Source organism: Condylura cristata, unplaced genomic scaffold (genome assembly GCF_000260355.1).
Source record: "Condylura cristata isolate star-nosed mole 26May11 unplaced genomic scaffold, ConCri1.0 scaffold00011, whole genome shotgun sequence".
NCBI lineage: Eukaryota > Metazoa > Chordata > Mammalia > Eulipotyphla > Talpidae > Condylura > Condylura cristata.
In genome coordinates this window covers 28,723,233-28,748,140 of record NW_004567112.1, presented here as the reverse complement: position 1 = coordinate 28,748,140, position 24,908 = coordinate 28,723,233, and the positions used below count along the sequence as shown (strand labels likewise).

The 24,908-nt window shown below is 46.3% G+C and overlaps 1 protein-coding gene across 2 annotated transcripts in view; it reads right to left on the bottom strand.

Annotated features, from left to right (window-relative positions):
- Positions 1 to 1,941: 1,941 nt before the first annotated feature.
- GRID1 (glutamate receptor, ionotropic, delta 1) overlaps positions 1,942 to 24,908 on the bottom strand; it is a 563,561-nt gene continuing 540,594 nt past the window's right edge. Inside the window, exons 14-17 of one of the 2 annotated variants that reach the window (XM_012723971.1) lie at positions 18,234 to 18,400; positions 11,978 to 12,218; positions 11,646 to 11,736; positions 2,531 to 2,588 (exon numbers count right to left, since the gene is read on the bottom strand). In XM_012723971.1, the coding sequence (XP_012579425.1) occupies positions 11,647 to 11,736; positions 11,978 to 12,218; positions 18,234 to 18,400 (498 nt within the window). In that variant the 3' untranslated portion in view covers positions 2,531 to 2,588; position 11,646. Of the gene's footprint in view, positions 2,589 to 11,645; positions 11,737 to 11,977; positions 12,219 to 18,233; positions 18,401 to 24,908 lie in introns of both variants that reach the window. The other variant, XM_004680682.1, reaches the window with a different exon arrangement.

Here is a 24,908-nt window from a genome sequence, read left to right as displayed (position 1 = left end):
CACACACACACACACACACACACACACACACACACACACACACACATTTCTGCTCTCTCTGACACCCATTCTAAGCAAAGTTGATCAATAAGACTTTCATGGCAAACCACAGAAGACATGTCATGTCAGGGGCAAAATCCATAATTAGGTGCGAGATAAGGCAGTGAGACCAAAAAATAGATTAAAAAAATAGAAAGATATATATGAAAAAGTGACCATCCAGGGCAGGATCCCCTAGTGCTGATGGAAAGAAAGTGAAGCCTGCTCTTCCCCAGGTAGCATGGCCCACCTAGGCCTCACCACGTGCATGCACCTGCTTTACAAGCTCTGATTGGAGGAATGTCAATGGGTCGCCTCGGCAGCATTAATATCAGGCTTCTTCAGCATCTGGAGATAAATAACATAATTATAAATACTCTCCTCCCCCGGGTACCTTTAGCTGACTATGGGATGAAGCCGTTCCTTACTGCTCAATCATGTCACTGGGGATTTAGGAAAGAAATCAATCCTGGATAGTTATCACCCTCATAAGTGGAACTCTATAAGGCTGTAGGAGAGGCAATCGATAGGAACACAGACCCACACTCTCAACCCCTCGAATACTGCTGGGGGGGGGGGTTTCCCAGCCTGGGTGCTGGGTGTGGGTTGCGCAGTAGCCACTCTGGCTGGTTAGACCAAAATCACCTGGTCTTCAGGAGAGCTGAAGCGATACAGCTGATTATTCCAAGTACTCTGCTCCCAGTGGTCCTTTCTCTACTTCTGTAGTTTAATTGCCCCCTTTCAAAAGGTCTATAGAGGGAGGATGGCTGTCAGATTGTCCCAGCTTAAGAAACAGTCACCAGGTTAGGGATATCCCTGGGAATTTCAAACCATGTGATGCTCCCAGTCAGGGGTTCCTGCTACAGACTGCATCACTGCTGAGGGCTTCTGGCCTAGAGAAAGCAGTCAAGGAAGGAGGGAGGACTTGTGCTGGGATCTGGCCATGTCTGGCAGACTATCAGTAGGGTTTAAGACCCTGAGACATTGTTCACTTGTCGGGGTACTTCCCTGGATGATGGAACTTACGTGCCTTCACATCTCAGTTATGCTGTCCCTTCTTTCAGCACACACACCTTCCTACCTGAATAAACATGGCCCCCTTGATCTACTCCCAGCACTTCCATAACCTAGATTGCCGACTCACTGGAGCTGCTTAACCACCCCATACACACATACTTTTCCAATTAGGATCCTTTGACCTGAAACCAGAGTCCCAGTATTTGTGACCATAATTCTCTCTCACTTTGACTATGTAACTCAAATCCAAAAGAATACTCTCACTCCACGTGGCCCCGGGTCCCACTACATCATTTGATCCACATACTTGCCTCTCCCTCTCCCCCTAGGCCTTTTACCAGGCCCAATCTTACCAAGGCAATGATGGGGTTACTTCCTTTCCCATGTTCTACCACTTGTTGATTCTTCAAATTAGGAAAAGAACGTAAAAAACAAAACCAACAGGATGACTCTAGAACATCAAAGCCCTCAGAGACAGTCACCTCAGTAAGAGTCCACCCACAACACATGGTGACACCCAGAAGGGTGACCAATGGGGCTTTCCTGTGTTCTGGGAGCCTCCTTGGTCCCAGCTGAAAGGACAGTTGATCAGCATAGTGACCCAGGGACCCAGCCAGCACAGCCTGAGGCTCATACTGTATCTACCAAAGAGCACTAAAGAAGGGACAGGGGAAGAAGGGGGCATGGGAGGGAACTGTGGGACCAGCAGCACTTGGGGCTCCTCTGCAGGGACTAGCTCATCGTCCCCTCTTCCCCTTGCTGGAAAGGTTTCTCCCCTCTGCTCTCAGAAAGGCCCAGGAACAGGGGGCTTCTTTGGCACTTCAGAATGATCACAAGTAATTTGCCTTTTTATTCATATAGAACAAAATTTACAAAGTCATTCATACAGTTTTTGTGTGTTTTTTTTACTGACTTCGAAAATTGGGAATATTCAAAATACACTTTTACCCCACTCCATTCTGTCATTATTTACACATATGTACAAGAAAAATGAAAGAGTCTCTCTGTGTGTGTATGTGTGTGTGGTTTGTGTTGTTTCCTTGTATTAAAAAGCTCTGCTGGTCGGGTGGGTGGATGGACGGGCGGGAGGGCAGGCGGCGCGGTCAGATGGAGGTGCCGTGGGAGGTGTCCAAGGCCTCCGGGAGGACGCCCCCAGGCACGGGCTGGAAGGACATGGGGATGGGGGTTTTCACCGGGCTCTGGCGGAACAGCCCCCCATTGGGCGACCTGTGTTTGCACTGCATGGAGGGCATGGTGGCTGAGCTGCTCAGGGGCAGCGGCAAGCTGCTGCTGGGCCCTGATGAGAGTGTCCGGCTGGTGCTGTGGCTGCTCTGCTCCGGCAGAAAGGTGCTGACCGACAGCTGGGTGTTCTGATACTCCCGCGTCGGCTCCAAGGCCTGACTGGGAGCCAGGCCCCCCATCTCCAGGGCCGAGAGCTCAATGGATGCTGGGGAAATCTGCTTGTGAGCAATGTCTTCATCCATGAGGCTGTTCATACGCCGATGGACCTGCTCCAGATTCACTTCTTTGTCCTGGAGAGAAAGCACAGGAAGGTCAGGCCACACCCTAACCTGTGCTAAGATTGACTTTCTACAAACTCTGGAGGCCTGAACTCCCCGAGACTGCTCAGCTTGTTGGACAGTAGGTAAGCATGCCCCATTTCACCCACCTCCCCTCAACTGGATGGCCAGCCCTTAGTTATATGGGGAGCCAGGAGTCTAGGACTCTGCCCGTGGTAGAAAGGCCCCTGAAGCAGGCCTTGGGAGCTTGTGTCTCCCTTCCACACTCTGCTGAGATGCACAGTCACTGCCAGAAGCAGCCCTTGGGAGAAAATGTTTTGAAGAACTGGCAGAAACAAGAGAAGAAAGGAGTCCCTCGGGCACAAAAGGAATGGGTCTTACTCCCTAATGTGCCCCACTTCAGGCATACGCCATTTAGAGTCCACAAGATTCAAAAAAACTGGGTACAAGCATCTACCCCTCACACTTTAACTTCCTAGTCACATACAAAGGTGTTGAGTGCTGTCTGTGTCACCCTGAGGCCCAGATTCTCCCAAGTATAATCCATGCAGATGCCAGGGACAGGGGACAGCCCCCTCTGGAAGGCTCATGAAGCCTGGTGTCTGGATGATGAGAGGTGGGGACAATGAAGAGAATGACTTCCCAGGGTCAGCCGATTCATGGAGCCAGAGACCTTGAGGCTGAAATGGGTGACACACACTTGACTCTTTCTCCAAAAGCAAATGACATGAATGAGTTAATTTTGTTTCCTTACTTAAGAAAATAAAACAGAATAGTTATTCATTAATAACTTGATGATTTGTCTACAATGTCAAAATAAATCAAGGAGACCAAGCTCTTTAAAAACTCCATAGAGCCAAGGATAAGTGATCTACTTCTTCAGTTTCCCTCAGGAGAAGTGGACACAGGCCATTTGCACAATGGAGTAGGCATGCCAGCCCCCAGCGAGCTGATAGAGGGGGAAGTCCTATTTTATCGTCAGGAAGCATGAGTGCTCAGATGCCAAGGAAAGATCATACCACTGCTTATGATTCTTTGACATCAAACTCTGAGGGAAATATGTCAAACTCTGTTCTGAGACAGCCTACCTCAGCTTCTCTAAGGTACATGTCCATACAGCACTGAGAAAAACCTCTATCCTGTCCATTGTATAGAGTTGTTAGAAGAAAAACAAGAAGTAAAAGCCCTAGTGCACTTTCCAAAGAAAAATGAAGGAACCAGACAACTAAAGGCCACTTCAGTATCTACTCTGAGCATTTGGGGACTGGAAGATTTTCCCCAGGAAATGGGTACCCACCACAGCTAGCTGGAGCTTCCCCAGCACATAAATGCAAGGAAGCTGTCTTTGCAGTTCACTCCTTGTCCCCAATACCCCCGGCATGACAAGAGCAAGGCCACTGCTCTCTCCGCAACTTTGTTGAGTTCAAGACCAACACTAAGCATGGCTTCTGGTGAGATATCTGCCAGCTTTCCCACAACCTTTCCCAGAACAAGAAAGCTGACAGTACCCATAAGACAATAGAGAATTCAACTCAGGAGGAAAACTGAGAGTAAGGTATCATCTATGAACAGTTTGAGGATGAAGGACTCCATGGGTTGACATCACAGATGGAAAGGACATCAGAAATCATTGGCACAGTCTCATGGGCAGAGCCAAAAATACAGTGCTCTGAAGTCCCACCCAGGAAAGCTCTGCTCATTGATGCCTGAAGACCATCCCTGCACTAGGGACATTCTGGGCATCAAGTTTCATGGGTGAACTTTGGGGGACTTGCTGAGGTACATGAGGTCTCCACTTCGCTCAAATGAATATAATACATGCAATGTCTTTTCACTGACTCCGTCAAGGATTTATAAAACATACAACAAAACAAAATCAAGTTCTCTTTTTCATCACCTTGCAACATGAATGAAAGTTAGACAGTGAAACTTTCCTATTTTTGCTGATTTATTTATGTATGCTTTGTCTTCACTGCTGCATGCAACTCTAATCTTTTATTATTAGACAGTCTCAGGGCCACCGAGCATCAGTTTGCCCTTCCTAAGGAGGTTTAATTGCATTGGGGTAATTAAATTATTTCTTCCCCATTGGATAAGAGTTTTGCAGATGTCCTGCCTACCTGTAGCTCACAGGCAGGACTATGACCCAGCAAGCCCAATAGGTCTTTTAATTTTAATCCTGAACTAAGCTATGAAGGGGGAGGAAGTGGTTGATATTCCACCCAGTATAGTGTCCCTGTTTCCAACTTTCTGCTCACTAATCATCCTCCTGGATCTTGCCTACTAGCTTTCCAGACAAGTCTTAACACCTGTAGTCATCCAGCTTGATTTTCAAACTACTCTGAATTTCTGAAGTGGATCTTCTTCATCTCCTTCACCTGCATTAGCCAACGTTGGTGCTACAGCTGTGTTGGCAAATATGTGTATCTACAGGTTATTTTCATTTCAAATGTATGAGAGCCTAGAAACTGTAGAAATGGAGAGAATTTCACATATTTTTGGTGTTTCATAATGTGACTTTATTTTTGCAGTCAGCAAAAAAGCTGGAAGAGCTGGCTACTCTTGCTAGGCATCGAAGGACAGTTGATGATGAAGCAGGACTGGATCACCAGAAGATCTAGTAGTTCCATAATCTTGCCTTTTCCCTCTATTTTCCTTTTCTTTCACTGGGGAAGGAAGGAGAATCTAATAAGGAGGATGAATCTGAAGTAGGAGGTGATTTTGGAACCTAACTATGTCCACCATGGCATTTAGAAGAGAGGGGCCAGAGTAGCTTTTTCAGAATCAATTGAACACAAGGCCATGACAAGTGTTGTGGAGATGCTCCCTATTTTGGGAAGTCCTGGAGATAGAGAAAGGAGCATTCCCTGTTCACGATGGCCATGGGGAGACAGGATGTTGAGAATGGACAAAATAAAAAGCACTCTCTCTGCTTAAGGCCAGAGAATCAAAGCACAGGAAAGATCAACCAACCCAAACTGTCTGACGAAAATGGTGAGCAACGTCTCTGAAATGAAATCCTTCATCTGTGCATACAAGGGAGTGGAGCTTTTGAAGTGGGTGGGGGGAGGGGAAGGGGAAGGTAGTCTTATAAAATGGGTAAATCACAAGCAGCAACCTAATAATCACAGCTGTGAGGAAGTAAAGTCACAGCAAAGCATCTAGAATAAAGAACTGCCCAGGTGTGAGCATAGAGGTGGCCCAGTTGTCCAGAGTGAGCATCCTACAGGAGAGGACTTGAACACATAGGTGCTTAAGTTCATATCTTTTTCTTGGTTCAAATTAAGGATAAAAGAAGCAATTCTATGATGGATGATGAAGCTGTGCAATGGTCATCAGTTCCCATTAAGGTGGTTCATTGGCCTATAAGCTCTCCACATCAGGATGCAGAGAAAATGTCCATATCAACTGAACAAATTTTCCAGGGAAACCTCCCACCCCTTATGGCAGTGGATCCTCATTCCGTTCAACTTTAGTACAGTTGGTAGCTGTACAAAAACCAAGTGTGGAAGGGAAGGATGCTCATGTGCTTCTTACATGGGGTATTTAACTGAACAGGAACAAGAGTGGAAGTCAAGCAAATGCCTCCCTCTCTCCTCTAAAGCAAGGCAGCTGGCTTCTGAGTCTCACGTGTCTAAGCTGCCAGCTCCCACCATTTATGGTGCAGGCTGAGGTGCAGTGTTTGGAGAAAACCCACCTGGTTTGGGATTCCTAGAAGCATTATTTTCTTGGATCACCTGGGATTACAAAGTTAGCACACACTGCGCTGTGCCTGTTGGCCCCCTGGCCAAGAAAAACGGAGGCAGAAATAATCCACCTGCTCAAGGAGAGGCAGGAGTGATTTGAATAATTATATTTTAGGCAAAATGGGGCATTCTATTATGTTATGCAAATTCAAATAATGGACTTTTTTTATGTGAACTACATCAGTTTACATCCTCATTATCTCTAGGTTTCAGTGTTCAACCAGGTAATGACAGCTGTGGAAAGAGACTTGGAAGCTTGCTGCTTCCTTCATTAATTTACCACAGGTAACTGACCTAGTCAAACATCCCTGAATATGACATAAAATTCACTGCATTTATCCATGATTCGGCTAAAATCCAGCTCTGCATTTTTCATCTCATATTAAACATGAGGAGAGATGCACCCACAGCGGTTACTGGGGACCCTCTTCCAGGCATTGTCTTGCAGAGATATAAAGTTCTGCAATTAAACCGCTGTTCACCAATGTGGAAATAATACAGTGTATTGGAAAGCGGTAATTAACTAAACTATCATCTGGGTAACAGTTGGTTACATGTGGGACTCATTACAACTGACTTTGTTTGGAGTCCAACAGCTTTTATTTTAAGTTAGGCAGGAACAAAATGGGCTGAGGGACTTCCCACCTGAGTGGGACAGTTGTAAGAGACTTTTCTATTACCATGGAGACCCAACAGGTAAATGAGACCCAATAGCCTGGAAAAGAGCCATGAACATGATCTTCTTAAGTGTGACTGAAGACTTGCTGGACCCCAGAGGATGAAGATGGGGGCCTGAGAGTCATGACTGGGTAAGAGTAAAGTAGCTAGATGAAGCAGTCAATGAAGTAGTATCAGGAGATTCTGGGGAGGTTTTCAGAGCCTCATGATGGTCTGCTTTGCAGAATTTGTAGGGCAATGAGATGAAGGAGCTAATGTATACTTCTTGGGATAGGTGGTAGAGCAGGCACACATGGCGTGAACCCAGGCTCAGGACAAAGAGGTGTTCTCAAGGTGTCAACTCCAAGTGGGGTATCACCTGCATCTGGCTCTAGACCTCTAGGCTCTTTTCCACTACATCAGGCTGCATGTGCCCAATTTCCCCATGGAAGTCAACTTCCCCAGTGGTTGTGAACTTGGGCAGGATATCAAGGGAACATATGGCACTTCTAGAATTACAGTTGACCAGATCTACCTAATATGACTCTTTGGGGAATGGAGCCCAAGCATCTGTATTTGTAAAAAGCTCTAGGATTAATCAACCTCTGATGTGCAGCCAGAATTGAAAGCCATTGATCCAGCTGCAATGATTACACAACAATCTAACTTTAATAATGTTTTCTTTATAGGAAGCCCAGAATGGTCCATTCATTCAGTACTTTTGAGCTCCTACAACCAGATGAGCTAATATTATGAGTAAAACATTATTCATCTTGGTCCCTGGCACACAAAAGGTGTGCTTCAGTGCTTCAGTTAAATTCATCACCTTTACATGAGAGATTCCATGGTTGCAGAGAAGGGCAAAGTGGTGGGAAGACAGAGATGGGAGTGCTAGAAGACTGGAAACAGGCAGGCAGACAGACCATTAGCAGCAATCTGTAATCACACCCAACTATACTCACGGAGGAGGCCCATGGAAATGAGTAGCAAGTGATATCTGAGCTCATTTTGGGTATACATGCTAACATGGTAAATTTTTGATGTCTTCTTACTGGAAGGGCCTGGGCCATGGGCTAAAACATACTCACTATGCTGACCCCATGCCAAGATGATAGACTTCAACAACATAGCCACTGGCCATGCTTGGTTTTTAGCAGGGACAAACTGGAGTCAGAGAATGTAAATGCCTAGCTAGGATCCAGGAGTCTGACTCAGGGAAGAAACCTTAGCTATCACCTCAGTCTTCAAACTCTCTGAACAACACCATGTAGGATCCCTGCTTATGTACACACACACTGGACATCCCATTGGAAGACACATCATTCAGATCCCAGTTCTGCACCCATCACTTTTACACTCCATTTCTCCCAGAAGAAGAAAGCTTCCTGCAAGGTTCTTGAAGAGTTGAGGAAAGTTAAGAAGATAATATATTTTTTTCCTGGTACAAAGAAAAACTACTCATCTTCCTCACTTCCCTTACAGACTTTCACAAGCCCCGTGGGAGGAAGCAGCCCCTCGGCCACAATCACCAAGCATGCAATGTGGCGCAGGTGCTGCTTAAGACTCTTGAGTTGCCTTCCCTTACTGGGTCTGCAGGGCCCCACTGTGAAGCTGGCATAGAAGTGGGGAAAGACAGAGAATCTCTAGTTGAGACCCAGCAGCCCCTCTTCCACAGAGGAGAGCAGGCGCTTTGTGTGGAGGTGAGCAAACGGCAGCCAGAACAGAGGGGCCTGCTGTGTTCTGCCCTCGCTGCCTGGCCACGCTGGTGTCTGCCTGCAACTGGAAGCAAGGACCAGGGTGGGGCGCAGGCAAGGAAGGAAGCAACAAGTCCAAGCTCCCAGAACAGTGACAGATGATTCATCTCTCCCTCCTCATGTCACCTCCCATTTGTGCAGTTCTCATCTTTATTTCATGAATATTTTATTCTCAGAGCAATGGTTCCACTTTCCCCATAAATCTAAAGGGAGGCACTTTACTGCACCCTCAGAGCCTGCGGTACTCACCTGCACTAGGTAACTACATAATCTCCTGGTTATTCAGAAAAGAATGAGCTCGAACCCACAAAAATATGAAGGTAGATGTAGGGCACATTCCTATCTTTCTCAAGTAGGTGTCCACCTGCTACAGACATCCCAGCGCCAGCCACTAAACAAGCTGGCTTGACCCAAAGACAGGTTTCTGCCTCTTAAGAAATATGGTTAATGCCCCCAAATGAAGCACTCTAAAATTAAGCTGACATTCGCACCTAACTGCAAATGCTGCTTCATAAAAATGCTCAAATGGTAACACAAAGTAGTTCTGGATTAAATACCATTGTTATCTGTTGAAGATTTTAAAGATACTCTTCTGTTGTTTCTGTTGATTTTAAAAATACCTTTCTGGTTCCGATTTGGTCTACAAGATGAGGTTCAAATCCCTTGGCACGAATGTCTTTCTGAGCTACATCCCTGTCTCCTACTGCAGCCTCTGACACTCACATCTCCTGGAAGACACCCACGATCCAGTGCTCAGAGCTGCAGACGGTGTGCGGACTTTATGTACCTCCCATGATTTTGTTTATGCTGCCCAAAAGCAGCCCAATCTCAGTTCCAGCTCTGTCAACACTCAGAATTCACAGCCCCCAAGTCTCAAGGACTTTCACCAACCAACCCACCAATCCCTAGGTCCCCGCCATGCTCTGGCTGAGATGGGCGCCTCCCAGTATTTCCATGGTTGTCTGCATCTCTCTTCTAGATGGCTCTGGTCAGCAGGAGAGAGACCTCTCCACCACACCTGTCCATGCAGAGAAGTGTCCTAAGAACATGGGCTGTGTCCCCCTAAATATACTAATTAAAGGAAGAAGGGAAGTGAGGGAGTACTCACTTGAAAGTCAGAAATCCATTAAAACAGTAACAAGATGGACTATTTCCTGCTTTCACTGTGCAGCTCCTCTTACCAACACCAGAGGGGCTTGGTGGAAAGGCAGCAGCGTGCTTTTCTACCTTGCTTCTCCAGTCCTCATTTTCACCCAGAGGCAGGTCAGTGGCTCAGGCAGAAATTCCACATTTTCTAAGCAGGACCTGCCTATGTCATCCTGTCCTTTTGTGCCTAAGATCCTAGGCTTCTGCAGACACCAAAGAGGATGATGAGATGTTTTACTGTTCCTCACAACTAGGTCACCACATAGTCCCTTGGTCTTTCTCCCTTTCTTCTTCTGCCTTCCATGTCTTTCTACCCAGCTGTCAGTCTGTTGTTCAACATTACTCTCCTCTCCCAAGCCCTCCCCTCCCTCCTCCCGCCCCACACACACCACGATTCTGGACTGTGTGGACTGGATCCGTCACTAAACACTAAACTAGTTGAGCTAAACAGTATCAGCTTACAAAGGACATTCTGCAGTATAGTCAGAGCCTTTGTCTCAGATCCCTCTGCTGCCCACTCCATGCCCAGAAGGCATCTCAATAACCACACAACACTCACCCATCTGGGGAACTTGTCCTGGTCCCCTGATCTAAGGGTCACAGGCTGTGGGCTTAGGTGGACACAAAACCAGGTAACATGGAGAGTAGTGCAAAGGGACCCAGCGTTTCCTGCTCTGACTGGGAGTGACTTTAGCTCACCCTACTCTGGCTACCCACTGATGCTAGTCTTTGCTCAATGACCTGAGCGGGGAGAAATTGGTAAAGGGGAGCTGACATGAGGAGCAGGCTGGAGAGAAGAGTCCATGTGGTCTTTCCTTAGAAATCTTTATCAGAATAATTCACCATCCTTCCCAGTGACTTCACAGAAAGCTTTCCAGTAGCATCAGAAGCTTGGAAGGAAACTATAATATGTTCTCTCAGTGAATTTTCCTGAAATGTCTCCCTTTCCTCTCTCTTGCGGTCCAGGTGTGATAGGAGTGCCATGGGGGCTGGGTGAATCTCCTTTCATAGGAGTGAAAAGAAGTCTTGAGAAAAGGATGGATGTTCCCAGAACATCTCAGATACTCTCAGTCAAACAGCCATGTCCTTCTACCACTAAGGGTAAGGACAGAGCCCACTGCCTGGTATGAATGGAGAGCCTGAACTTCGCCCCTCCATGCCAGGGCCCCGTGACAGGCTGATGTCTAAGGCTATGATGGCCAGTCTCCAGGCTGCAGAGGCAGTGGCCATGGAGATGCTGCCTCTTTGCCTCTTTGTTATTTCATTGCTTTTTGCTTGGGAAAACAAACAAACACACACAAACATCTATTTGTCAACATCATCTATGCTGGGAGCTGTGATTCTAGAAGTGGTAGAAATATACCCAGCACACAGTGACAGCCCTGTGTGTAGGTTTCTGCCAGCAAAGCATCATCCCCAAGTGATGCTCTTGGCCACCCGCCCATAGAGGAATTGTCTCTGCAAATGAGCTCGAAAAAAACAAAAGCCCAATGAGAACCAAGAGTCGAGGGCAGAATCAGTATGTGCTTGGCACTCAGAGTCAGGGAAAAGTGCCCAGCGTCAGGACAGAGCACAGTGGTCCCTGAGCTGGGCATTCCCTGAGGGACGTGGGCACATTGGCCCCTGCAAGGAGAAGAAGGGAGGGGAGGAGGGAGGGGGGTGAGGGCAGGGGCAGGGCTGGTCCCCACTGGCACACTGGGAGAGCAGGGCCCCGCGGCCCTTGAGAAGTAAAGAGAACCAGAAAGGAATGCCGTGTCCTCTCTTACCCTACAGCTGGTCTCTCCAGGTCAGGGTGGAGGCACATGGGCGGGGCAGGGTGGGGAAGGGCTCTCTGGCGCTGCTCATGCTGTATCTGCTCTATAGATAAATACAGGACTTTAGTGGCCACGGCTGGTGCCTTGGCACTTTGTTCAGGCAAGAAAACATCCCCTACATTTGTTTTCTGGCTTTAAAATAAAAATAAAAGACCATTCCCCGATATAAAATGACTATCTCCAGACAATGACTCAGGCCAATACTAACTGGAAGAAAACCACCCGCCGCACGGCCCAGAGTGGCCCTCTAGGACTGGAGGGAGAAAGGGACCCAGGGCACAGACCTCTTTGGGGGTCTCCTGGTGGCACCGGTTGCTGTTCCACCACAACTCCAGGGCAGCCACCAGGCAGGCGAGGAGGAGGCCAATGGCCAGGATGCAGAAGACCCCGGCGAAGCTGTGCAGCTTGAGGGATTTGCCGTCAGCCTGGGCACCGGCGTGGCTGGTGAGGTCGCAGCGGCCTGTGTATGGCCACCACTTCTGCTTGAGCACATCCAGGTCCCCAGTGTCCTGCAGCTCCAGGATCCTACAAGACACAGTTCAGATGAGCCACAGCCAGGGCCTCATTAGCACAGCCCCAGGGACCCTGGGCCCTCTCCCGCGCAGTGGTCCCACCAAAGACAATACTGACCCGTCACAGCAGCTCCTGCCCCAGCTTTTCCACTCCCAACCTCTTCTCCAGGCTGGAGGCAGGATGCCTCCACTAAAGCACACACCAGCTTTGTTACTCTCCTCCTCAAAAGCCTCGATGTCTTCTCCCAGCCCCCTGCCCAGTAGCAAGGTCTGTGAGCTTCAGCTAGGGTCCTGCACGAGTGTTGAGGGGAAATCAGGAAACACAGACGTGAATGAGCAAACACTTGGACTGTGGGTCCGGGATGTCCCTGAAAATGTGGTGCTTTCTATCAAGCTTCAGATATGATATCCTTCACCTCTCACTAGAACTCACCAAACATTTCATTCATTCCACCTGAGCCCATCTGAATTGTGCCAAGTACAATGTTCAATGCTACGCAGCTTCCTGTCAGAGATGCAGACATGGGCATTGAAGCAATTAGAGCAATCGATGTGGAGACAAAAGCTGTAATCAATACAAGGAGATGAAAGCAAGACACCTGTGAGCGGCACATCGGCAGGTGGCGAGACTGGAGGCTGGAGAAGACATCATCCAAGAGGTGACAGGTAAGTGCAAACCTGAAGGGTGATTAATTGTAAAACAGCTCTCACTTGTCTTGCACATTCTATGTACTAGAAGGTACCCTAAGTGCTTGACAAATCGTGCTACACTCTTGCCAACCATTTGAGATGGTTATTTGAATTTTTTTTCATTTTTCCAGATAGGAAATTGAGACACAACATGATAAAATCTGTGGTTGGCAGAGTTGTATTCAATGAAGGAGAGGAAGACCATCCTGAGACTAGAACCATGTTTGAAAATCTTGTCTGGGGTAAGTGCTCAGTATATCTGAGAAGCTAAAACATGGCCAGTGAGATGGAAAGCAGTGGGTGAAAAGGATAGTGGGAAATGAAGACAATGGAGAGAAATGCACAGCCCTTGGCCAGGAGGATCCACTCACCTAGCTGGGAGATGAGGAAACTCAGGTTAGCAGGGGTAATTCACTTTCCAGAGATACCCAGCTGGGGCATTCCAAAGCCTCTTCTTTGAACTGAACCAGGATATTCTAGCCAGCAAGAGGCCACATTTTGCTACCACTACATTGATAGGTGACAGCCCCCAGCTTCTCACACCCATGCTTCCTATGTATGGCGACCCAAGCCCTGTGCATGGTGATTCTCAGCTGACAACAAATCTGCTGTGACCTCTGTCAGCTCTCTGGCTACACAGTTCAAGAGCAATGGCTCTTTAAGCCAGGGAAGTTCACTGCCAACTGGCTGGCTCAACTCTCCACCCTGGACCTGCAGCACTGCAGGACAGCTGTGACCACAGCTGAGGCTGCATTCAATTCCATGCACGTCTTTGGCTGGTTGAGGGGGAGGAATGACAGCTTGCAATGTCCCATGACCTTTCATTATCATTCATGGTAGCAAAATGTGGCCTCTTGCTGGCTAGAATATCCTGGTTCAGTTCAAAGAGGAGGCTTTGGAATGCCCCAACTGGGTATCTCTGGACAAGTGAATTACCCCTGCTAACCTCAGTTTCCTCATCTCTCAGCTAGATGAGTGGATCCTCCTGGCCAAGGGGTGTGCATTTCTCTCCATGTTTTCCCCTGAGCATGTACAGGGTTACTGGGGCTACCAATGGATGTCCGTTGCATAAATAACTGCCTGAATATATTAACTGAACAGTGAAAACTAATATAAATTAAAATAGTACTGGTGAGAGATAATGTCTATAAGTGCCCAGGGTACAGACAAGCACAAAAGACTTAGCATGTGGCTGTACATGGAGGGAGTTGGTTGTTGACATAAATGCATGATTTACACACATTATGCTCAGCATGCACATGGCACATCCCATGACAAAATGGGCAGCTGCAATGTATCACTGCCCTGGACATGTCCAGGCTCATGTTGACTGACCATTAATGAAGCCTCTGCTGAGTTGGTTGGGCCTGTAGCAGTTACAGGAACCGAAGGCTGAATAGGCAAGATACATATTTAAGCTTCTGGTTCACTATCCAGACTGCAGTCTGCTCTGACAGACATCAGTTCACACCCAAGCTCTCCCAGGCATGCTAGGGAAGGTCTCCACTTTAGCTGTCTCATCATGGGAAGCTGAGAGCATAATACGTGCACCTGAGAGGGGATACTTGCTGACCACTCAACTCAAGTGCTGGTGAGTCATACCAGCTCTACAGAAGTTGATTTGTGGCTATCCATCCTGGTGACCATCTTGATGAGCAGTCCTATGACTCCAGAACTTGCATGAGCTGGCTTTTATTGAAAACACAATAGGCATTTAGCATGTGACATTGTTTTGATCCTTGTAAGAGCAAAAGCTAGGTGACAAAGTTGATCTTCAGAGCTGGGTCATGCTCACCTGGAAGGCCTTGCTCTTTTCAGAATACCAGGTCATGAAGTGCAGCCAGCATGCCCTCTGAGGATCAGCTCTGGCATGGAGGGCAGCAGGTGGCTGGCCTGAGCATGGCTATGTGGCCAGGTCCCTGCTCCTCTGCTCATTGACCTCAAAGTCAGGCTGCTTAATTTTGCCAATGTATCTTCCCCTGCTCCTATACACTGTATTTTTTTTTAAATGTTCAATATTACTTGGAAAAGAATGTAGGGCAATGTATAAGAAAACAGATTAAAATATAATAAACAAACAAACCAAAACAGAAAATGTAAATATGTAAGCAACAGAGGAAAGATGTATGGGCACAAAATGACTTCTAGAACGATACTAAACTAACGCACACCATAATAATCTACACCCTGCTTATGAGTAAGCCGGGGTGATAATAGCCACTTCCTGAGCCAGTTCTACTTTCCGGACAGATATAATTGCAGGTGCTTTCCTTTAGTCAATAGTTGTGGATCCTACTACACAGTAGGTGCTCTGTAAATGGCTATTAAGCCTCTAAACATTTATTGAATGCCCTCTCTGCATGCCATGGTACCCAAAGAGACTGCAGCACTCAACCTCCCCCACACCCCAACACACATAAGTTCTAGCCTATAGACTGCCCTCTTTCAAGGCAAGAAAGCATATCCGCAGAAATATGGATAGTTCATAGAAACACAGCCAAATAGCTTAGTTCCCAGGACTAAGGAGAAGGAGGTCACAGCTGCTTCAGAAGAGATGGGGACCTGCTATTTACACAGAGCACCTACAGTGGAGGGCGACCACACTGCTCCTGGACTCTGCCTGTGTGCTCCTCTCAGCCTCTGGCTAGGGATCGCACACAGGTTGATGCGCTAAAGAACCATCATACAGGGCCTCTTAAAGACATATTTGCAGCAGTGAAGTTGGAAACCTGAGATCTGAGCTTTGCCTCTTGTGGACAACCTTTGTCTGCTAGGTAGGGGGTCAAGGATGTGTCCAGGCCAATGAGGGGCTACAACACAGAAACATGAAAATGCCACAGAAGCCAGCATAGTCACTGGGGATCTTTACTTACAGTCACAGAGCACATGGCCTCTGATGAAAGCAAAGAGTAATGAGTCACTATTTTGCTGCAATGGCAAGGAAACTGGACCAAACATTTTTGCTGGTGGTTCAGGGGTTCAGGGGAACAGCCCTCAGGGTGCTGTGGGGCAATATTTTAAATAGAGCCTCTTGGTCAGTGAGAAGATAGGAGATAGGAAATGCATAGGCCTGTTCCAGGAGAAGCCTGCTGCTCTGTGCTCTGGGACCCCATGCTGGGCCTGCCCATTACCCTGAAAGCCACACAAAGGATATCAAATGCATCTGCAGCAGCAGGACTTATGCTAGTGGAGAGGGGAACTTGCCCTCCCACTTTTCTACTCAGTCTGCCTCTGACAAAGTGTGAGATTCCCTGCTAACCCCTACCCATTTCTAACTCTGGATCCCATCCCTGCTCCCCTAACTCCATTCAACAACCCAGCTCCCCCCTCCACACCCATCCCACCCCTCCCCCTCAGTGCACTATGGTCACTCCAGCAGACTGTCAGGAGATCTCCGAACAGTCAGTGCATATGGGAGCCCTAAGCTCCCCTTGCTGGGGAACCTGTGCTCTCAGACTCTGTCTTGGGGCACATTAGCTGTCTTGGTGGAGGTGCTGTTGCTTTGTAGGTCCCAAGGGTTCCTTTGCCATCTGTTTCAGGAAGGTGCTCACAGCCTGATGGTCTGTGGAATGCCCTGAGCCTCCCATCTCAGAAAACAAGCTGGCATAAACCTCAGGAACACGAATGCATTACACGTCCTGGAGAGACACCATTCTTCCTTTCTGCCTTCATCTGAGCAGCTGATAAATGACTCCTCCTTCACCCCTGTCATGGCTCTCTGCTCTGGGAAGCAAAGTGAGGCACAGACTACCTTTCATTAAATTCTGGAGAAACCCCAAAAGCCTGTTTAACTGAATTAGTTCTCCCCTTCCCCACTTTTACAAACCAGCCCCTGAATGGACAGGTGGCCAGCTCTCCCCGTTGGCCTTTCTCTGATGGAGCTTAGGCTTAGTTCCTTATGGTCAGAAAAGTCCAGTTAGCACCTTGTGATCGAGGGAGGTGGTGGGGCTTAGGAACCCAGCAGCAACATGGCCACAGCAGTACTCGGGGGTCCTGCATTCTCCTCCACTAGTGGCTGGATGAGCCTCTGAGTCAGTGGCTTTCTCTGAGCTTCAGACATTGAGCAGATGATGGCCAAGGACTCTCACCCCCCACGTAATGCCTTCCCCAGATAGCCGGGTACGCTTGGCCTGCGCACCACCTCATGGCAGCCTGTTCACTTAGAGTTGTATGTCCCATTTTAAATTTTGGTAACTCAAGACAGAGCCTGTCCTTGGGAATTCCCCTGGACTCCGAAGTTCCTGTCCCTTTACCCACTAGGATGTGACATCATAGATGTGAGTGTTGAGCCCAAGCCCAGATGTCCTTGATGACAAGGTCCGGTTAGCAGGCTGGCTACTATGAACGGCCACGGAGCTCACCCATGCTCCTCACTCCCCGCCCTTCCCCCTTGGAAAGACCAGGTTGTCGGGTCAAAGCTAAGGTAAGTTCCTATAGTAGAAAAAAGGGGTGGGGTGATGACAGATCTTTTTTCTCTGGGAAGCAGGCCAGGTGTCCAGGATGAGCACATGGAAACTCAATCATGCCCAGGAGCCTAGAGAAGCAGAGGCTCAAGGGTTGGACTAAGACCAGCAAATCACATGGGATGCTAAGTAGGTCAAAGCCAACGATAATCGTTTTTGGTGGAAGGCATCCAAGTGCTTTGATTTTGCTAGGTCGTTCTGACTATGCTACACTCCTCTCCACATTCCCTACTACCATTTGCAAGAATTAATTTTCAAGAAGCTGATCTGGGAAGGACAGGAGGAGCCACTGTCCACACTCTGCAGGGGAGGGCCAGGTTCCGTGGTATCCCACTGGCAGCACCTGCCCTACAGGCCGTGTGCCCACAAATATGCAGGCCACCTGCAGCTCTGACCCCACTTTTTACAATTCTCCTAATTGTCTCTCTTCATTTTGCATTTATCTTTAAGAGTGATTATTGGGCTCTTGCCAGATGCAATTAATTTTTCATTTAATTATAAGTGATTGAGCCTTTCTGGCCAACTCCTACTCCTCCTTCAGGCCTCAGGCATCACCTCTTCTGGAAAGTCTTCCCTAGTCTTCGGGGTCTGGTCAGGTGTCCTTCATTCCTAGGATGTCCTCTTTGTTGAACTTATTGCCCTTTGGACACATCAGTTTCCACTAGACTCTTCAACCGCACGGGAGGGGTTCATACATAGTCTTCTTAATTCATCTTACTTATTCCAGGACTTGGCACAGAGTAGTTGGGGTGAGGAAGATATAGACAGTGCTGAGAATGTGATGAGTCAACAAAATTGTCTCTCATCTCTTAAGAGAAAGTGTCCTCCAACCTTAGTCCAGGCAGCTACTGGAGGTACCTGCTGACCATGCTTACCTCTGGGAGAAGAGGTCCCTGTAGGGGCTGCCATGCTGCAGGGCGATCCCATAGCCCTTGCTGCTGACGCTGTTGCCAATGACAGTCACGGAGCAGTCGTCATCCGTCAGGGCTGCATACTCCACCACAGCCACGTCCCACAGAAAGGCATAGTTCCCCTTCTTCGCCTGAAAAACCAAACCACTGTGAAGTCAGGCAGGCCTCGCTGCTGTATTAGTGCAAGTGGGGAGGCACCCCAATGGTAGGATTTGATGCATCCTTCCTATATGTTCTTCCCATCCACTAGTCAGCACTACAATGCTTCTATTTTCTGGTCTACAGGGTGCACCACTGGATGCTACCCTCTGTGCTTAGACAGAAAAGGATGTGACATTGGCTCCTGCAGGTTTCACTGTAGTTGATCTCACTGCTGTGAGGAGGCAGAGACGATGGTAGAGAGGCTTTCAGACTAGACTCCTAGGCAATGGCACGAACCTATTTCTCAGATTAGTGGACTTACCTGGGAAAATACAGAAAGTTTGACCCCAGGGAATTGAGATAATTTGTTCTGGTCAGATATGTAAGGGGAATATAAGTATCCATGTAACTTAATATTTCTACTTAAGGTGAACATGGGCCATAGCCCTACATTCAGTGCCCCCAAGTGGCCATGACTTAATATCTAGGTCACAAACCTGTTGTGCATGGGGAAGAGGAAGGAGTCAGCAAGGAGTGGGTCCTGGTTATTATGATGTCACGCTGTGTTTCTGTGACTTGTCTTCCACTGACTACACAAGAGTGTGCCCACATATGCATACATGCACAAGTACATCCGGATGTACACACATACACACACCCATTTGCATGCACACACAGGAGCGCACCCACACACTCGACACACACACACAAGGAGTAGGTTTCTGTTCTCAGTGTTTGTTTATAAATTCAATGACTGAGGTTATGCCTTCAGAATTTGCCTCTGGACACATCTGAAATCCCACTTTATCACACATATCCACAGCCAACATCCGGTTCTGACTTTGCCCAGAGTTTGGGCACTCAGAAGGAATGTGAGCTGCTTTGCTTTTGGAAGGAGAGACACACTAAACACTGCCACTCGGATGGCTTAAAATAGAGCCTCCTGGTCTTCAGGCAGCAAAGTGCCCGATTTTTCTTCAATAGTGAGCAGAGGTCTCTGACTTTTCCTTTCCTCCTGCCATAGCTCATGCCAGATACTAGAAGGCCTCAGTCTGGACGTGGCAGGGCTGGCGCCTCACAGACAATAGCTCAGCTCACCAGCAAACTAGCAAGTTATGAGCTTTGTGGCATTGTTACTGCTCATTTCCTGCCTTTATTCACTTGAGTCTTTACACTCTACATAGCCATAGCTATGTAGAGGAAGCTAGTCAAAATTTTGCTTCTTTGAGGACCCTACATATCATGACCTCAGGAGGCTCATTTTCTTGTCAGAAGTTTTCCATCAGAAGGATTTGTGGTCAGTGGGGCCTCCCAGCAGAAACAGGCTATTCCTAGTCATTCACCAGTTTTGCCCAAGGACCTTGTAAGAAATGGCACAGGTCCATGCCACCCATTGACTTTCACCCCAGGGAGCGATCCAGATATTACAACAAAGCCTCATCACTCGCCAAGCCAATTTCAGAAGGGTCCTAAAGGATTTGACCCAGGTTGCCAAATTATACTCATCTCTCTCCTTCCACGTGGGAAGATAACAGTCTTTGAATTTTTTTCCTGCTGACAAACAAGTTTTCTCATGAAAAGATATAAATTTTCAACCTCTTATAACTGAGTTTCTCAGCAAAATGTTGACTTATGACCTAATATTTGGCTTTAGTCTGACTTTGGAGCATTTCACATCCATGCTCACAATTCAACATGACAATCAGACATTGTTATTTGTACGATTTCAAAAGGGCATGTCATGTTGAAGGAAGAATTAAGATCAGATTCATTTCTACCTTTCAAGTGATGTTCCAAGAAGGAAAAAATAAATAAATAAAAAAGCTTGTTCAGATGGGCAGAAACTGACGCTGATGAGCCCGGGCCAGCCACTCTATGGCCACTTGGATTCCTGCAAGTCATAAGCATTAGTGGCTTCAGTTGGGCTAAGTGACAGGTAATCACAACTGCATGAAGAAGCTGCATTTATAGTCCTGCTGGCAAGGCAGAACACACAGGCTGCTGCAATGTCTCAGCCACAAATCGCTACTAACTAGGAGAAAGCAGTCCAGAAAAGAGGTCCTTCTTGAGCTCCCGGACAACCCCATCTCCCCACTGTAAATAGGAAATGAGTTTCCCATTCCATAAATACATATATATGTATATATTTCTTTTGCATGAAACATTTTTCTTCCTAAATTAGAATGTTAGGAGTATGCCTACTTTATTTTTTTTCAATCAGTGTTTGCTAGGTTTTATTAACACATATATAGCTGTTGAATTATTATTTTTTCAATATATTCATTACATTACATATATTCAGTTTTGTACAATGTATGTTTTCCCCATGAAATTCCCACTACCAGTTCACCCGTGCGCTGTCACCATAGTTGCTTGTGTTCTTCCCACCCCGACCTAGTTCTTCTCCCTCCTCCTCCCTGACAGCCATTCCATATTTTTATGCTTGCTTCAGGAATCATACAGCTGGGTCCCTAAACCACCTGACGACTCCAGACAGGGAGGACCTGGAGAGGCTCATATGCCACATATTCTACATAGCTCTAATCAGACATTTCAGGACAAGGCAGAGTCTGGTTTCATCCTTCTGAAACACTCCATCCCCAATATCCGTTCCTCACTTCTTCAATATTTCCAGGTTTCTTGGTCCTGCTCTTTCAGACTCATGCAGAGTAAAATGCAAGACCAAAACCTTCCCAGAACTTCCCAAGTTAATCAGTTTCCAGAAAAGCTTCCTGTGTCTGCAGACATCTCCCTAAACTTCCAGGCATGTTACAGACCCTGCACGAGATAACATATTTCTCAGTCCAACTTACATTTGCAGGAATATTTCAGATGCAGCAATAAGATGCCCAAACATCCCACCCTTCTTGCAGCTAGGTCACCTTTATATCAACCTTCTTGCCCCCATATGAAATAAGCTCCATTCACCTCCCAAAATTCTAAGATGTAACCTCTTCCTTCTAAGATCAGAAACAGTTTCACATAGGGTCCTTAGTAATTATGAAACCACCTCCTTATTTTGTGCTGCTTATCCACTGGTCTCACTCTTCCATATGTGGGAGACACCAGATATGTTAGTCACCTGCCCACAGGAAGGCCAAGAACTTCCTCTTTCTCATCTTTCCTATCACAGCACCATCCTCTCCCTTCTTGTGTCTTAGCATTTCATCTATTCCCCGAGGTTCAGTTCCCTCCTCTGTGGGTTTGGCCTCAGATGCTCTACTTCTTCTTTCCTTCCAGTCTCCATGCTCTCAACTCCATGTCAGAGGCCCCTTTCTCTTTCAGAGACCTGATGTCCACTCTGCTACTTCCTACTTATATTAACTACTTTCTGTTGGGGAATTAAAAAATAAAAATCTCTTGGGAAGACAAAACAATGGCAGGAATTTAGTATCCCCTCAACCACACACCATGGGCTGTTTCTTACAAAGCACGAATGAGGCTGAAGCCAAGCACCTCCCTGGAGGAACCCAGGATTCCCTTGGTCAAGTAGCACAATGGATAGACTTTCAAGCTGGCTGCCTGCCACTTACTGTCATTCCAACTCATCCTTCCTTATGTCTCCCAATACTGTCCTTTCCCTGCTTCCCTGGTGGCTGTGGAGTCTAAGGAACATATATCTAAGATCATGTACAATAACAGTAAGTGTTTACAAAAAGATTGTTGGTATTTATTTCATAATGACTAAATGATAAAGGTGATACCATAGATCTGTGCTCTGTATTAAAACGAACAAATACAATATTTCACATTTCTAGTGAGTTAAATTACTTCTGTGACCAGTCCACATGTCTTCCAAAGTTCCAGTCACTGACTTAGCATGTATCCATGCATTGGGATATGGCTTTTGGAAAGTTAGGTAGGAGACAAGGCCAGCCAAGCCATCCCCAAAAAGCACAGCTGCATGAAGGAAGCTGCATCTATAGTAATATTGGCCTATAGTCCCATTGGCTGGCAAGGCAGGAAATGTGGGAAGGATGTTAGCAATGTCTTAGCTCTATGCAGAGTTAGGTGAACACAGAGGCCCACAGAGTCCTTTAGGACTAGCTCTGGAATCCTGGGACTCAAGCCCAGATTTCCTCCTATAGGAGTATTTGCAGATCAAATAAGCAAGTGGAAGTTGGAAATTTAATATAGTATAGAAAAAGAATTTCCTATTTTCGCATAGTTTTTTTTTTTTAAGTGATAATAATGTCCAGTGTTATTGAGGTTGACAAAGTAGGTACATTCCTTTTCAGTGACAGTCTTCACAGAATGATACAAATTTCAGAGAGTGATAGCATATAGATGGTATGCACCTTTAAAAATGTTCAAAACAGATGAGTGATTTAAGAAGATGAGGTTCACATGTGATGAAATACTACTCAGCGATCAAAAATGATGCTCATGCTATTTTTGTTAACATGGATGGAGCTGGAGGGGATTGTACTAAGTGAAGTAAATCAGTAGGAAAAAGATAAATATAAAGTTGATTGACTTATATGTGAATTATAGAGAAACCAAACAAAGGGATAGGAGTGCTAAGGTAATTCCCATAAAGGGAGCTGTCCTACACTTTCATAATATCAACAGCAATGTAAACCAACATCACTGCAATTAATAAAAGAAAGTAAAAAATTCTTAATTATAGAAAAGTACATGTAAATTATGTACTTTTTATGTGTTATGTCAAATGTAAATTCTCAGAGTAAACAAATAATTGTTTTTTCTTCAGATATATTCAACTTTGATATGTATTTTCTCTGAAGTTAAAAAATTAATAAATTTGAAAAAAATTCTCACATCCTTTACTCTAGCAAATTCAGAATTTATCTAAAAATAATTTAAGTATTGCTATATATCTTAAAGATATGACAGATATTTAAAAATCTAATATGAAGTACAGAGTGAGCAAGGGAACAATTTAAATATTCCACAAAAGGGGAATAGTTTAATAAATTATGGTTCCAGAATGTGATGTGACCTTATGCAATAGATAGTAATTATAAAGGCTGAAGAAACATAGATAGATGGATAGACAGAGATGAGTAGATGCAGAGTCAGTTAGGTAAAGGAAAGAAGCAGAAAATAGGATGGGTGCACTATTAATATTATATGTGAAGTGTAATATGCCAAAGGACAAGCTTGATATATAATGGAAGGAGATCAGTGATCACTCTTAGGATGAAGTGGTTTTAAAGGATTTTTCATCTGTTACAGCATGTACACTATCACTTACTCTAGACAGCACAGATCTGATGTCCATACCTCCTTGTGCCTTTGGCTCCCGAAGGTGCCCTTACACATTAATACAAAGCAAAGCCTGGCAGAACTCTCCAGTGCAGAGACCACTGGCTCCCTGCCACTGCCCAAGCAACTGGAAAAGTCTCTCTTACATCCCAGGTCTACATTTTGCTATGTTTCACCACCTCTTTTCTCTAAAAGTAGAAAAAGTATTTGGTCCAGACATAATGAATGACAGAAATGATAATTTCAGGGAAAGGAGGAAGATCAGCTTTGGCACTGGACAAAGTCAAGGACATCTGGTATCCATCCCTAGGCTGCCTGGACAGTAGCAGGCAGACAAGTCACCCCTGGCTTGTCTCCCAGCAATCATCTTAGCAAACAGAATCAAGTCCATCTCTGAAGTGTCACAAAGGGGAACGGACCAGGACCATAGGGTGCCTAGCCCAGTGCTTAGAGCATCTTCCCTAACACTGAGGGAACATGTCAGCCTAGATTGCTGAAGGAAGGTTGGCCACCATAAACAACACCATGAGTAAGCTGGTATATTAGATGACTCATTCTCTGTCCTCCACACTGGTGATAAAATGAGATTGCTTTGCCTTTCATTGCACCACTGATTCCGCTCTTCCCAGAACTCACTTGGAGCACAAACTTTCAGAGACAGTAGAACCTCATTCTACCCTACTACTCCAACCTGACTGTTTTTTTGGAAAGGGCCAAGCAGCCAAACTATTTTCCCAAAAAGAGAATGTTGGTGCTGAAAGCTTTGGACACAAATGTGACAAGAAAGGAAGTGCTGAAGGAAATCAGGTATCTGATGTGCCAACTACTGGACAGATGTGCTGGGCGCCAGGGACTTCAGAAGCCTGATTCATTTTCCATTGATTATATAATTCTAAAGAGAAGAACATTAATCCTGTTTTAGTGATGAAGAAACTGTTGCTCAGAAAAATAAAATGACTAATCCCAAGTAAGCCCAAGTGGCAAGCAGCAAAGTCAGGTCAAACTAAGTTCTGTCTGGCTCTAAACAAGCCTCCTTCCCTTTGGACTTGTGAAGGGAGGGCAAGGAAAACTGCTTCTAGTATCCTTGTACTCTAAGCATGTTCCAGGGGGATGCTTCTGGTGATAGAACATACTGGAATGACAACTGTCTTCTTGCACATTTTAAAGAGTGGTTAGTGCAGCGGACTCCTGAAACATTGGGAGAGGAGACACATGGGGCTGCATCATCTCTGGGTAGAGTTGTTGGGCTACCTGGGATTCCTTGGAAAC